Raw genomic sequence first — 14,256 nt, forward strand, 5'->3', positions numbered from 1 at the left:
TGTGCATTATAGGGCATTATTATGAAAGCTGTCAATTCACATTGAGAAAAAGAGATTATTTTCTACACTTATAATTAAGTTTTAATGCTCACTGACTGATACTCCCTGCACAAATTAGGACCAAAAGAGGCTGTGTGCTCAAAAATCAGATTCTCATTCAGGACAGAACGAATCCAAAATAACAAAGGAACTTCAGAATGGCTCCATATGAACTGTTTGAAAAGTCACACTGGATGGAGTGCTCTTTCCTTGCCAAATAATTTGATTTCTAGAACTAAATATCTGGGAATAAAGCCCATTACTGTTTTATTTCAATTTTTGGTTACAATAAACTTAAAATATTTTCCTCTTTATGACATATTGTACATATTATATTGTACTTTAAAAACATATTAAAAATATCTGAGTTGGGTACATTTGCCTTATAAAAGCCTGAACTGTATTTCCTCCCTAACACTGTTCTCACCAACATTTTGGAATAAACCTTGAAACCTGTGAACATGAAATTAAATTCCTCCCTAAGCCAGGTTTAGAGGTGTGGATTAAGTTGGGCTTTGCCAGATCTCAGTGGATGCTTCACTTTTGTAAAACAAAGTTGCTCTCAGTTAGGGGAATGCCATGATTTAACTTCAGGCATTAAAAAACAGCATTTAGGCTTCCAAATGTGGGACACTCAGCAGCTTTATGCTCAGTGATGACAAATTTTGCCTACCCGCCTGCAAAAAATTCTCTTCAGAAAAGACAGCTGTAAGAAAAAAAGGTTCTATGACAGGTTCTATTACAACATTTTTAAGGAATAAGTTTCTCACAAACATATGGATACTAAACCCAAATTATTCTCAGTTGCTTTCTGCAAAAATACCTGGTGCATGAATACAGCTGCTGGTGTCATCTGCATTTCAGCTGTGAGAATTAATGTTGGAAGTAAGACATCCCAGACACAGCTGAACCCAAAGAAATTATGTTTTATGTTAGTAAATCTTGTTAATAATCAGAGTTCAGGTTGTTGTGTCATTAAAAAAAAAGGTTGAAGGAGTGAAAGAAAGGTATCAGAACAAGGTTGTAAAATAACCTCACTGCTGGTAGTACTTGGGTAGGCTGGGGCTGCTTGACTTTGCAATTTTTATGCTTTTTCAAGATTTTCTTGGGAATCTAAGCCTATCTTGGTCATTTTAATCTTGTTTTCTATGAACCATAGCAATGTATACAGTCAGATCAGCTGATTGATCTCTCACCAGATGACTCACGCTCAGCACTTAAAGCTGCACAAAAATGGCCTGACTTTCCATTATTTCACTTTTTTTTCTCTGAGACTGATCTCATCTTATTATTGAAACCATATTCCTGACAACCACAGTAGGATTTGTACCTTACTTTTTAGGAGCTGCTTTTGCCTGTGAACATTTTCTTCCCAGAGCATTCCTGATGACGCCTTTACGTTGCATGTGCTGTTGGAGACAGACATTTTTGGTTTCAGGACACCCTGTGCTTGGATCTCTTTGGGTTTGGAGGGGTCTTTGGAGGGATCTGCCCTGTTGGATGAGCCATCAGGAGCAGCAGCAATGGTTTCTCTGGAGGCTGCAAATGGAAGGGAGCCAGGGGTTGTTGTGCTGCTCCTCTTCCTGCTTCCCAACAGCATTGGTGTTCCTGTGAAAAACAGAAAAACAATCTTATAAACATGGGAATTTTTTTTTTCTCAGCCTTCTAATCCATGTGTTTTTTATTGGTGTGGCAGGATCCGGGAGTTGTAGGGGCTGAGCAATCAAAAACTGCAATGGCAAAGTGTTGTACAAGTTGGACTTCTGGGTGCTGGTTCTTGCTATGGCTTTGCACAGAGCCAGAGTGGGGCACTGGAAATGCTGGGGGTGGGAGATGCTCCTGAGGCAGCCACTCCACTGGAGAGGGGATGAAACCCTGATCCCAAAACTTGTTAGGCCTTGGTTTTCATCACAGCCACCGCTGAACCCATAACAATGATTTTGATGAGGTTTAAACAATTTCAAATCCTAGAATCCTGCAACACTTCCAATTGAAATGTATCCTAAAGAACATCCAGTTCCACCTCCTTCTATGGGCAGGGACACCTTCCAGTGTCCCAGGGTGCTCCAAGCCCTGTCCAGCCTGACCTTGGACACTTCCAAGGATCCAGGGGCAGCCACAGCTTCTCAGGTCACCCTCCCCACCCTCCCAGGGAATAATTCCGTCCCAAAATCCCATCTATCCCTGCCCTCTGGCAGTGGAAAGCCATTCCTCTTGTCCTGTGCCTCCAGGCCATTGTAAAGATTCCTTCACCTTTCTTGTGGTCTTTTTAAAAGCAGATTTAACACAATTCTTTCCCTGCTGACTCTTTGCCATGTCTTGGCTGAGGACAGAGTGAAGATGAAGAAGTGTTTTTCTCCTTTGAGCCAATTCATGGCAAAGGGTGAGATGGCACTGCAGGGATTTAAAGAATTTGTGAAGAATTTGTGGATGTGGCACTTGGGGACATGGGTTAGTGTTGGGCAGTGCTGGGGTGATGGTTGGACTCAATGATTGTGAGGGGTTTTTCCAACCTAAATGATTCTGTGATTCTGTGTTTGACACTTCCTTATCTCAAAGTCACTCACTAAAATCAGATCCTGCCTCACGGGAAGTTTGCAGTTCACTTTCCCAATCCTTAATCCTTATCCACAATAGATAAGAAATATTCTTTTCCACAAAATGATGATCTCCTATGCAATTTAGTGACCTGACTGGCTCATGTCTCTTTTGACTCTGCTGTATTTCTGAGAAAATCAGAGGCATTAAGAAACAGCATTTCCTCTTTTTCCCTTTCCCTGTAGATCGGAGCACAGAACCACAGAATTGTTTAGGTTGGCAAAGCCCTCAGAGATCATCGACTCCAACCACAACATCTTGAGCTCCTTCCTGTCGCTGCCCATACAGTGAGAAGGAGTCAGCTCCTCAGGGGATCCTCCAGTGAGGGATCCCTGAAGATCAGCACAAACAGAAGAAAACAAACCTTGGTTTTAATGGTTTTAATTAAATTCATTGAGATGAACCCCATCCAAAGCAGTTTCACAGCCCTACAGAAAATCTGGTCAAAGCAAGGAGGTGCACACAGAGGTCTCAAACATCCAAGCTCTCCTGCTCTCTGACAGAACTTATTTTTCTCTGTGTTTTTCATACATTGCAAATATCTCCCTTATCTTTTATCACAACCAAGCTCTTTTCTCAGATGGAAATAGTTTTGATGCAAATGCTCCCAAGAAACTGGACAGACTCAATTCTGTGCATCCCCTCAGAGCTCTTGCATATCCATGGACCTGCTCCCTGACCAATCCCATTCCTGCAGTCACACAAAAATGTCTTATGGCACAGAGAGGGGGGAAAAAGCACTGGGACAGATTAATGGGGTCATGGGCTCAAAGGGTGGCTGTGGGAGGAGTAGGAACAAGCAGTGGGGTAGGAGAAGATGAAGAAAGCAGCAGGTAGCACTGAGGAACTGCAGAGCAGCAGGGGAGGAAGCCCTTTCACTCAGGCAGCCAAGAAATCAGATGGATAGAGGGGAAAAAAGGAGGGGAGCTAAGCCCCAGGAAGAACCTGAATGGAAAACAGATTATCTCATTAAATCACCTTTTAAATTAAAATAGTTTACTGGCCAGCAGTACACAGAGAAGAGAAGAAAGAGGAAAGGAGGAAAGAGTTTCTGCTCATCCATGGCAGCATCACAGTGGGAGATAATTTGCCTTCATATCAAGAAACGGTCTGTGCAGCAAATGTGTGTTGTGAAGCCAAACAGCTTCGCTGTCAAATTGCTCCAGGCAGCTCTGTGTCCCCAGGAGGGGCCGTTTGCTGCTGCTGGGCTCCCCAAAATCAGCAGGAGTCATCGGGGGGGTCACAATGGGCTGAAGGGAGAAGGGTAGAACAGTGGAGACCAGAGTGAGGGAAGGAGGAGGCTCCAAGCCACATCTCCCCTCTCTAACTCAGAATATTGATCTGAACACGAGAAAGAGGAGCTGCCTGGAGTATTCACAGCCCATTTACTCCTAACTACCAGACTAGCTCTCCATGGATATTGGCTTCCAAGTGTAAGTACAGCACCCTTCAAGAATGGACAATTAAGCTCCAGGAAATTTCTTACGCGTTGTGCAAATGGAGAAAACCTTCTCTCCTCTCTGCACCACTTCCCTGCTGAAAGAAACTCCACCAGTGGCATCCTCCCAACAAGGCCTGGGGGACCCCTATGAAGATGTGGATTAGGAGCGAAGGAAAAGAAATGCATGAACAAAACTAAGAATGGGGTCAAAAACTACAAAAAGGGGATGGATGCTTCTTAGCATTTTATGATAAAAGGCTGCCTTGAGAAAGAATTTCAAAACCCCCCATGATTCCTGATGAAGTTCAGGAACAAAATCAACACGTCCTTCCTGCATGAAAAGCTTCTTCCTTGTGGATCTGGTTCTAATATTCTAACTGAGTCTTAATCCTTATTAGATTCACAGTATGGTGGGAATCTTTTTTTGGTGGTAGTTAATTAAAGCAATAAAAAAATGTGCATCTTCTTCTTGTCTAACACTGAAGGCAATCAGAATAATAACAGAGTCAATTTGCTAAATTCTTTCTTCCAGCTCCCTCTTGAATTAACCTTTCCCTTCCAAAGGTGCACCCAGGTGGAGCAAAATCTCCAGGAAAACAGAGCAAAGCAAACCAGACAGGGGCTCCAAAAATCAACTCCCTCATCCTCAAAGCAGCTCTCAGTTACTTTAATGAACACAGATGCAAATGATATTTAGGAATTAAAAAAAAAAAGAACAAGGCAAAGGTACTTAAAGGTAAGATCACAGTGTTTCACTCTGTACACCCTGGACCCATTTTTAATATTCTGTGTGGGGAATTAGGACTGTTACTCTCATTAAGACTATCTGGAATTGTATATCTAAATCCCTCCACCAACCCAGCTTGAAACATATATGCCCCAGTGAGAATAGCCAGAATTGCAACTGGATGACCAGAAATAGATGGTTTTTCTATTATCCCAGCTGAGGAAAGCCTTTAAAACCAATGAACAAAGACATGCAAGTGTAATGCTTTGGGAGATATGGGAGAGCAAAACTCAAAGAAACAGAAAGCAGAGTGACTCCATTAATAAAATTCAGCCAGTATAGGTTGTAGTTGGAAAAGTTCAGCTGCTTATAGAAGCAAATTTAAGGAACAAAGTCATAATTACATCTGGAGAAGAGTCATTTTTGCCCTGTGCAAGAAAGATGACAAGAGCTCAATTTTTAAATAATGACTTAGTGAAAACCATACCATATAGGAGGAGTTTAAAATATTCTGTAAAACCAAGGGTAGGTTTTCAAAAGCTCCTTAAAAAAAAAAAAAAGAATCCTTGATCTTGGAGTAAAATAAGTATATTGTTTTACTGTAAAGTATCTTTTTACATTTCCCCTCTCTCCCTTCAGGGGGTTTTGCTAACGGGAAGTGACCCTGCATTACAGCAGGTTAAATTTGAGACACACACAACCCAGGCAAACATCCCCTGTTCCATTGTTACTGCTTTTTTCCCCCCATTTCACTTTACAGCAGGATAATTCAGCTTTTCATCCTTGAATATAACACTCTTCCCAGAGTTCCAGTGTGGATTTCTGATGATTTGTGACAAAGTGCTCCTTTGAAACTGGCCAAAGCTCATTTTAGGAGAGGCAGGGCTGCAAATCCTCCCTGGCCACCGAGTCAGGCCGAGAGGTGGCTGGGGAGGGGACACTGAGCTGATTGCCCGGGTGTCCCTAATGAGATCAGACATCAGCTCTGGGGGTGGCTCTACATTGCAGACCACCTGCTGGGGGGTTTGTTTGAATTCCATAAAAAAGCCCCACATCCTGAGCTGCCGGACCTCCGTGCTGGGAGCCGATGCTGCCAACACCCCAAGCAGAGAGGAGCAGGAATGAACATTCCTCAAATATAAGAAACTTCTGCCTCCTTCAAGATTTAGCCCCAGTAGTTGTGGAGGCCCACACGTGCCTCCAGCAGCCATCCATAATCCCGAGCAAGGCTCCAGCCCGTGTCTGACAGAGAGTGATGGCCCAGCCCTTGTCATGAATCAAGGGTTGGCACAGCTGAGCCACGCAGTCTGAGATGTGAGCAAACAGAGCACATCATCTCAACAGCCTGGGAACCCAGAGAAATGGAAACACTGAGAGCCATGGCAGCGTTATTAGTTATGCCAGGGTTTGTCAAGGGATGCAAGGTAGGATGGAGGATTTATTTTTTACAAAAGGCATCACTTGTGATCAGTCAGCGAGCTGCAGTCGGCCAGGGGTGCCACAAAATTCATGTTTTGACTAAAATTCCTGCTGACCAGCAATGAGACTTTTGTCCCAAACTGTCTCCTGATGCTTCTCAAATGACTCATTTGCAAGAGGCAGCATCAGCTGCTGCTCAGCATCAACATCCATGGAAACCACCCGAATTCCTGGTATTGTGGCTCTGCCCACACTCCCTGTTCAAAATGTGATGTTTAACAAGGTCTTGATTCACCTTTCCATAAAAACCTGGGGCTGGATCCTGAGAAACAGAGCTGGGCCGTGTCCTCAGCTCCATTCCCAGAACTGCCAAGATCCAAAGTCAAGGTAACTTTGCTGGCTTCAGGAGAGAGGCTCAGCCAGCCCATTCCTCCCAATGAATGTGTCATTGCACCTGTATTAATGCTTCTTCAAACAGCCCTGCCTGCTGGGGATAAAGCTTAATTATCTCAGCTCTATCAATAACACCTCAAGCTAAGAGTCTAGATTAAAAAATTATCTCTAGCAAAAAAACCTTCTCTTTTTCCTAGCTACCTCTTTCTGGTAGGTTTTTTTTTTTAAACCATGTTGACAGCTGTGGCCATATTTCTCAAAAGGAAGAGGCTTTCTTTTGGCAAAAGCTAATATTTGACTGTAGAAAGTTGTAATCATTTAAAACAGAAAGTGTACCTAAGAGCTGTTAGGCTTCAAACCTATAATCAGTCCTAAGTAGGAAAAGCTTCTTAATGTCAAGAAACAGCTTGTTTACAGAAGGCTTTGGGCAAAATTATTGTAGTGGCTTCAGAGCAAACAATCCCAAACCCAGCTAATCACCAGCCCCTAACAATCAGCCTCTCCCTGCTGAAGGCCAATTTATTTTCTCCAAGCACTTTTCAAGTAATTAATTGACCTTCTCCCTTGCTGTTAAACAAGGGAACATAACTTATTCCAGGGAGGGAATGGGGACCAACCTGCAGCACCCAGTCTGGCTGCCATGGAGAGTTTTGGTGGAAGGAGGATTTGCAGCGGTTGCACCAGCAAAATCCTGCAATTTGACAGCCTCCAGTTGCACCCGAGCAGGTCCAGGTTGGGCAGCAGGAAAGATCTCTTCACTGACAGAGTGGTTAACCCCAAAACAGACTTCCCAGGCGGAGCCAGCATCTCTGGAAGTGTTCCAAAAAGTAGCAGATGTGATATGGTGATATGGTTTAGTTGACACGGTGGTGTTGGACTTGGTGATCTTGCAGGACTTTTCCCAACCTTAATGAGAAGGAAACGTTCCTGCCTGGCACCTGCAGGACATCACCTTACACCTGGAATCCTGAGAGGGTGTGATTGCAGCAGGATATTTGAGTGGACAGCTAATAACCCACCCACAGGATGGAGGTGACTGCTCACACCACGGAGCTCCCAATATCCAGCTGCTAAACTACAGGGCTTGTATGTTTTACTAGCATTTTTCCCTTTCTCCTCCTATGAGCTGGGAGAGGGTGAAAGAAAAAAATATTTACTGCTGTCCTTTCGAGACATTGCCTGTAACAGCCACAGACCCAAACCCTCCGAGTTAGAAATCCATGTTTGCATTTCCAGGACGTCATGCTAGAAGCTATCAGACGCTATTGTAGTGACTCAAGGAGTAATCTGATGCAGTGTGACTTGGAAAAAAAAACGTTCAGGATGATTCAGAACATTTAAATGGCGAATTTCAGGGTAAGAAAGGCTTGGGCCACTTGGAATTCTCATCATGTCTGAGGCACCTAGTTCAGCTCCTTCTGATAATTTACCGCAGCCAGGCTGAGCCAAGTATTCATTTCACAGACTGTACAAGAGTCGTTCCTGGTTTAAACCAAGTGTGAATTAGGGGAAAATGAGGCTCTTTACTCCAGTGGCATAATGCAGTCACTGAATCCACAGAGCCCATCTCTTTTAATCATTATTTTAATGATTCTGGTATTCCAGCCCTGCTGCTGGCCCGGAGTGCTAACGAGTGACTTGTACCCTCCAGTCTTTCACTTCAAACTGTCTCACATTCTTACCAAGGCTGACAGCTCAGATAGAAATGTCACAGAATCACAGAATGGTGTAGGTTGGAAGAGACCTTTAAATCATGGAATCCAAAATGGAAAAGAGAGGAAGAATCAAACCCTCAGTTTTCATATGCTGAACTTTAACTCGGATCTTCAGACAACACGAACATCTTTGGGAAAATCTAATTTATAAGTTTCACTCATAAAACTGTGTTCTGTATCATCATTAACAGGGCAGACATCATTCTGTCTTCCAGAGAAACAATGGCCTTCCTACCCAACAGCTTCATTGCAATGTCCCAGAACAGAAAATTGAGCCTTTAATCCTCAAAATGCATTTCCTGAAGGAAACTTCAACTCCAGTCAAATTATTTTATGATCACACAAAACCAAACAAAAAAAATCCACAAGAAAATTGCAAAGAAACCAACCCCAAGAAGATCCAACCATCTCTGGCTGCTCGTTGCCCTAAACCACAGAGAAATTGATAAAGAACAATTGGTTCCACAGGAAAATGGCCTCAGCCAGGGTCACTGTGACATCACAGCACTGTCACTGAAAGCCAGCTTTGGCTCTCACAGCCCTGAGCATCCCCCTTCTCCCTTGCTGACAGCATTGCTCACAATCCCAGGGGTAGCCTTGCCTCCATATGGCAGGACAGGAGGTCACCACATCTGTCTCCTGATTTCATAAATAAGTAGTTTAAAGGAGTGGAATATCAAAGAATATCCCTCCTGCTGATCCCTTCCTTCTCCTACGCCCTTTGTACCACCAGATGATGGGGAAGGCAGCAGGCCTTTGAGACAGAGCAAAGCTGAAGAGCTGCTACTCTAAAAAATGCAAAAGGACCCTCCAGAAAATATGAGGCATCCCCTTCTTTCTACAAATGAAATTAAAAGCTCAGAGATAAAGAGAGGAAACTGCTCTGGCCCATCACACAGGCTGGGGTCTGTCTCAAAGGCTGGCAGCATCTTCCAGAGTAACAGGATTTCCAGTTCCTCACTCGAGTTTTCATCACCTGCAGTGATTGAATCCTCATTTTCCGGGGATGCAGCACATGAAGGTCACACCTCAGTGTAACACGGACCCAGTGACACAGAATGTCTAGACTAAGGAAAATTGACAGCCTCCTCCATTTCAAATTTATCCCAGATGAAGTGAAACATCAAAGGAGCTCCTTTTAATGGGCTTTTTGGCATGTGGTCCTTTGTTCTTAACAAGTCAGCACCAGCTGCTGTGTCCATAATGCCAAGTCAGTAACATCCCCAGCCAGATTCCTGGCTGGTGTAAATCAGTGTCACTCCTCTGCAGGCAGAGATTTCACTTGGTTGACATCAGCTGAAGATTTGGCTCCTTGTGCTTAGCAGGTGCAAGATAAGTAAAATCTCCTGTGCCATATTTCATATTTCTCCTGTCTTCACCACCAGTTCTGCTGCACACATTTGCAGGGTGGAGAGTTAATTAGCATCAGCTGGAGCTGCTCAAGTTTCTATACAATAAATTCCATATTGTCAGGAACTGCTTTCCTCTAATTATGTCTTGTTCATGTACATATATATATTTATTTTTACACACGTACAAATCTTGTACTCTGGCTTATTGCATGGTGACTTTCCCATAAACAAAGAAGATGAGGTGAGAACAACAGGCCACATTCCTTCATCACAGCATTTCAAATACTATTTAATTAATGAAAGTAAATATTACTCATAGCCTTCAGATTTCCTAATTAGCTCATTCTGTTACCGGGTTGATCTATTAGTTCAAAGGTGACCCACAAGATTTTCTTGATACATATATGTCTCAAATACCTGGAGCTCTTCAGTGTGTATTTAAAACAAAAATATATTTTTGCTTTGCAGGTAGCAGCTTATCAAAGTCCCACAGCACCAGCTGTTCTGATTTTACCCCAGTATGAGGAGGAATGTACATGCATGCATCAAAAAATTAAAACAGACCTTGAAACAAATTCAAGTCTAGTTATTTACCCCTTAAAAACTCATTAACACTGCTGACTTCAGCACCTGTTAATGAGTAAGTTCAAGAAGGAAACAGAAATCTGTAATCATCTGGGGCCATTTAACAAACCCAAAGCCCAGATCCCATCTCAGTTTTCCCCACTGGCTGCCTTAGGTTGTTTTAATTAGGCAAATTATTCTTCCAAGTCCCCTGCCACGCTCTTTGGGCAAAGGTGCAAGCATTGGCATTACCGAGTGTCTGGGGTGTCTCATTCACTGCTGTGGCCACGTCCCTCCCCTCCTGAGCATTTCATCCCTGAATTCTCAAAGAGGAACGTTGGGAGTGCTGCCCTGGACACCCCAGAGGCAGGAGAGCTCCCAGGGCTCTGCTGAGCACGTTCATCACAGCCACCCATTGTGTGCCATCCCCATTGTGTGCCATCGCCATTGTGTGCCATCCCCATTGTGTGCCATCCCCATTGTGTGCCATCCCCACTGTGTGCCATCCCCATTGTGTGCCATCCCCATTGTGTGCCATCCCCATTGTGTGCCATCGCCATTGTGTGCCATCCCCATTGTGTGCCATCCCCTCCTGCTGCTGACTGCAGTGTGGAACCATGGAGCCCTTCTGGCTGGAACTCTGGAACCTTCTGGGCCTGGGCTCCAAACATCCCCGGCTCTGCCATGGCCACCATATCCCCAGGTGCCACCTTCACATGGCTTTTGAATCCCTCCAGGGATGGGGGCTCCAGCACTGCCCTCAAGCCATGCCAGACCTGGACAAACCTTTCCATGAAGGAATGTTCCCCAATACCCAACGCAAACTTGCCCTGGCCCAGGCTGAGGCCGTTCCCTCTGCTCCTGTCCCTGTTCCCCCCGGCTGTGCCCTCCTGGCAGGAGCTGTGCAGAGACACAAGGGCCCCTGAGCCTCCTTTGCTCCAGGTGAGCCCTGCCCAGCTCCTCAGGGATTCTGCAGCCCCTGCCCAGCTCCTCAGGGATTCTCCATTCCCTTCCCAGCCCCTCAGGGATTCTGCAGCCCCTTCCCAGCTCCTCAGGGATTCTCCATTCCCTGCCCAGCTCCTCAGGGATTCTGCAGCCCCTGCCCAGCTCCTCAGGGATTCTCCAGACCCTTCCCAGCTCTGTTCCCTTCCCTGGACACCCTCCAGCCCCTCCAGGTCTCTCTTGTCCAAGACTGACCCCAGGATCTGAGGTCCCTCAGCAGCGCCTGGCACAGGGATTGTCAATGCCCTGGTCCTATGACCACACTGTTGTGGCCATATGATTATCTTATAACCCTGATGTCCCTAATTTTGGTTGGCTTACATGGCAATGTAATTCATGATTTTCCCTTCTGTCATGTCCCCCTACCCTCCTTGCACATCTGCACCTCAGCTCAGGGCAGAGGGATCCAGCACAGCACCCACCATCCAGAGTGGATTCACTCTCCAGCTCAGCCGTTATTCCTTAATATCTCTCCACATCAGTTTTGGGTATGACAACAAAACATGAACAAAAGTGTAGAGGTGAGCAGGAAATATTTTGGTTTAGAAAAGAGCTGAGATGTGTGAAGGCGCTCAGGCGTGAAGTTTACTGCTATCTAAGCTCAAATGGATAAATTTAGATGTTGGCATTTATAATCTTCCCTAGAAAAGAGATGATATTGTTTAATCAAGAGGTCAAAAAGAATTTAAAATTGTCCCATTTTCTTCTTTTTTCTCCTTTTTAATAATTCAGCCTAGTGCCCAGTAGGGTAATAGATAGTGAAAGACGGATGGAGAACTAGATATTCATGGGGAATACATTCTTCATGAAAGCTAGGTGAGAAATTAATATTAAAAATGTTCCTGTCTTCAGCAGAAACAAGACTAATCTTTTCATTTCTAACTTACCTTGTATTTATGAGACATCAGCTGCAGACAGGAAAGGAAATTGCAGCATTGCCTAAGAGCAGCGTTAGCAAGTCCTGACAGCTTGTTAAAAGCCGTGACCAAAGGCAGGGTGATGCACATCCATCACCCGTGGCAGGCACCTCGTGGAGCTTGGCCTGGGCTGGCCCTTGGCCACATCTCTGAGGTGGGTGGCTCGTGTGGCCCCCAGTGGGACCCTTCACACGTCCCTGCAGCTGCCCCAGGGATGGGAATGTTGGCCACTCACTAAAAATAAACACAGTTCTGTCCCACGCCTCTGTCCTCCCACGGTTCCAGCCTGACTTCATGTACAACATGGATTTTCCAGCCCTTACAGTCCCATTTCTTGCCAGATAATGGAAGTAAAGACCCAAAGCAGTGCAGCCAATAGAAGATAGAGTCCACAGTGGGGAAATATCATATTCCATCCTTGGGATGCTCTAGCATAAACCATGGCTTTGAACTCTGAGTCCCCGAGATTTGGATTTCCAAGTGTAATTCCCATCCACGAGCAGAGCCCAAGATTTACATTTCATTAATAATCCTAAAGCATCCTTTTCATATGAGGCACATGGTGGAAATACATAACTCTGGAGATTACCTGGCCCGGCCTCCTGCTGAAAGAAGGGCCTTAGATTAAGTTATCCAGGTCCATGTAAAGCCAAGTCTTGAACAGTTGGATTTGGACATGAAATAATGAGTAATACAGTAAGTAGAGTCGTCATTACTGCAGTGAAGTCACACAAAGATTAGGAAAAAGACACTCAGCTGGGCCTAGAGGAAACAGCAAACCCAGCCCCAGCACCTGTAAAGCAGAGAAGTATTTGGGTGCTCCTTCCAACTCAGATCCTAATAAAGCAACCTATACATCCTGCAAACTGCATTTACAGATTTCATACAGAGAAGCGTAGCCTTGAAAGTAATTTTTCTTTTTTTTCCTCTCAGCATAGTGATGTTATTACCACTTGTATTTCTGCTGGCAGGAAGCTCTTGCCTACAGCTGCAAACCAATATAAACTCCAACTTTCTGGGTCATCAGAAATGTAATGGACAAAGTGCTCTCTGCAGTTACCTCATCCATAAGATAACTGAGTTAAAGCACGAACACTGTGGCAAAACTTGTTCACTGTCCCTTCTTTGCTGGTTCCCCTTTCTTTTTAAACACCTCATTTCACAAACATTTCATTGTATAAAGATGGAGCAGAGCAAAGCCTAACAGGAACAGGTTTGAATTAGTAAACAGCAGAGGGAAAAAATATCCAAAATAACTGGGAATCTAGAACAGGATAAAAGTTCTTCTCCAAAAGGGTTGTCAAGTTCTAGAGGGATTTAAAAGCCCTTTGGATGTGGCAATGGAGATGTGGGTCAGTGGTGGCCTTGGCAGTGCTGGGGGCTGGTTTGATTGTATGATTTTAAAGGTCTTTTCAAACATAAATGATTCTGTGATTGATAATCTCATACCAATACTTCTCCTCCTCACTTCACCCAGTCCAGAAGTAAAAAGGAGTCAGTTTTTCATTTGTCCCAGGTTAAAACCACACCATTCCTTCTCATTTTGAGGACCAGTGTGGATGTCCCATGCATTTTACCAGGCTTCTCCTATTAAATGGTTGATGGCTGTGCACAAGCTCATTACTTGGATTATCCTGCTGTTGTTTTGGAGCATTATTCTGGTTGTTTATACAAATTTCACACAGGAAAGTTGTAGTAGGCTGATAAACACCTCCTTACACATTACAAAGAGTCTGAGCAGAAGAAATGTATATCTTTGCATTCTACATTATGACCCACACAAAAGGTGGAAGCAGTTAAAAGGTAACACTTCCCATGTTTATTTACACCTATAGTCTTATGTACACAAATGGTGGAAGTTCTTTATCACAAACCAGTATTTCTCAGCTCCTTACTTCACTGATTTCCTCCTTTCAGTAAAACTGTGGAACCAGGAGCAGCCTCCCAACTCACTTTCTAATTATTTCTAGTAAAAGTGGTTCTTCCATGCCACCATGGCATCACTAAGCCTAGGAAAGGCTCAGTTTTAAATCTGCTTTATCACAGAGAAACCTTAGATGGTGTTGAATAAAGCCCTGAATACATAACA

At 44.2% G+C, this 14,256-nt stretch overlaps 1 protein-coding gene across 4 annotated transcripts in view; it reads right to left on the minus strand.

Moving 5' to 3' along the window:
- C7H10orf90 (chromosome 7 C10orf90 homolog) overlaps positions 1-14,256 on the minus strand; it is a 98,335-nt gene that overhangs the window by 10,634 nt on the left and 73,445 nt on the right. For all 4 annotated transcript variants that reach the window (XM_074545388.1, XM_074545387.1, XM_074545389.1 and 1 more), the window contains exon 4: positions 1,375-1,647. In XM_074545388.1, coding sequence (XP_074401489.1) covers positions 1,375-1,647 — 273 coding nt within the window. The remainder of the gene's footprint in view (positions 1-1,374; positions 1,648-14,256) is intronic.

Source organism: Zonotrichia albicollis, chromosome 7, assembly GCF_047830755.1.
Source record: "Zonotrichia albicollis isolate bZonAlb1 chromosome 7, bZonAlb1.hap1, whole genome shotgun sequence".
In the NCBI taxonomy this organism is placed as follows: Eukaryota; Metazoa; Chordata; class Aves; order Passeriformes; family Passerellidae; genus Zonotrichia; species Zonotrichia albicollis.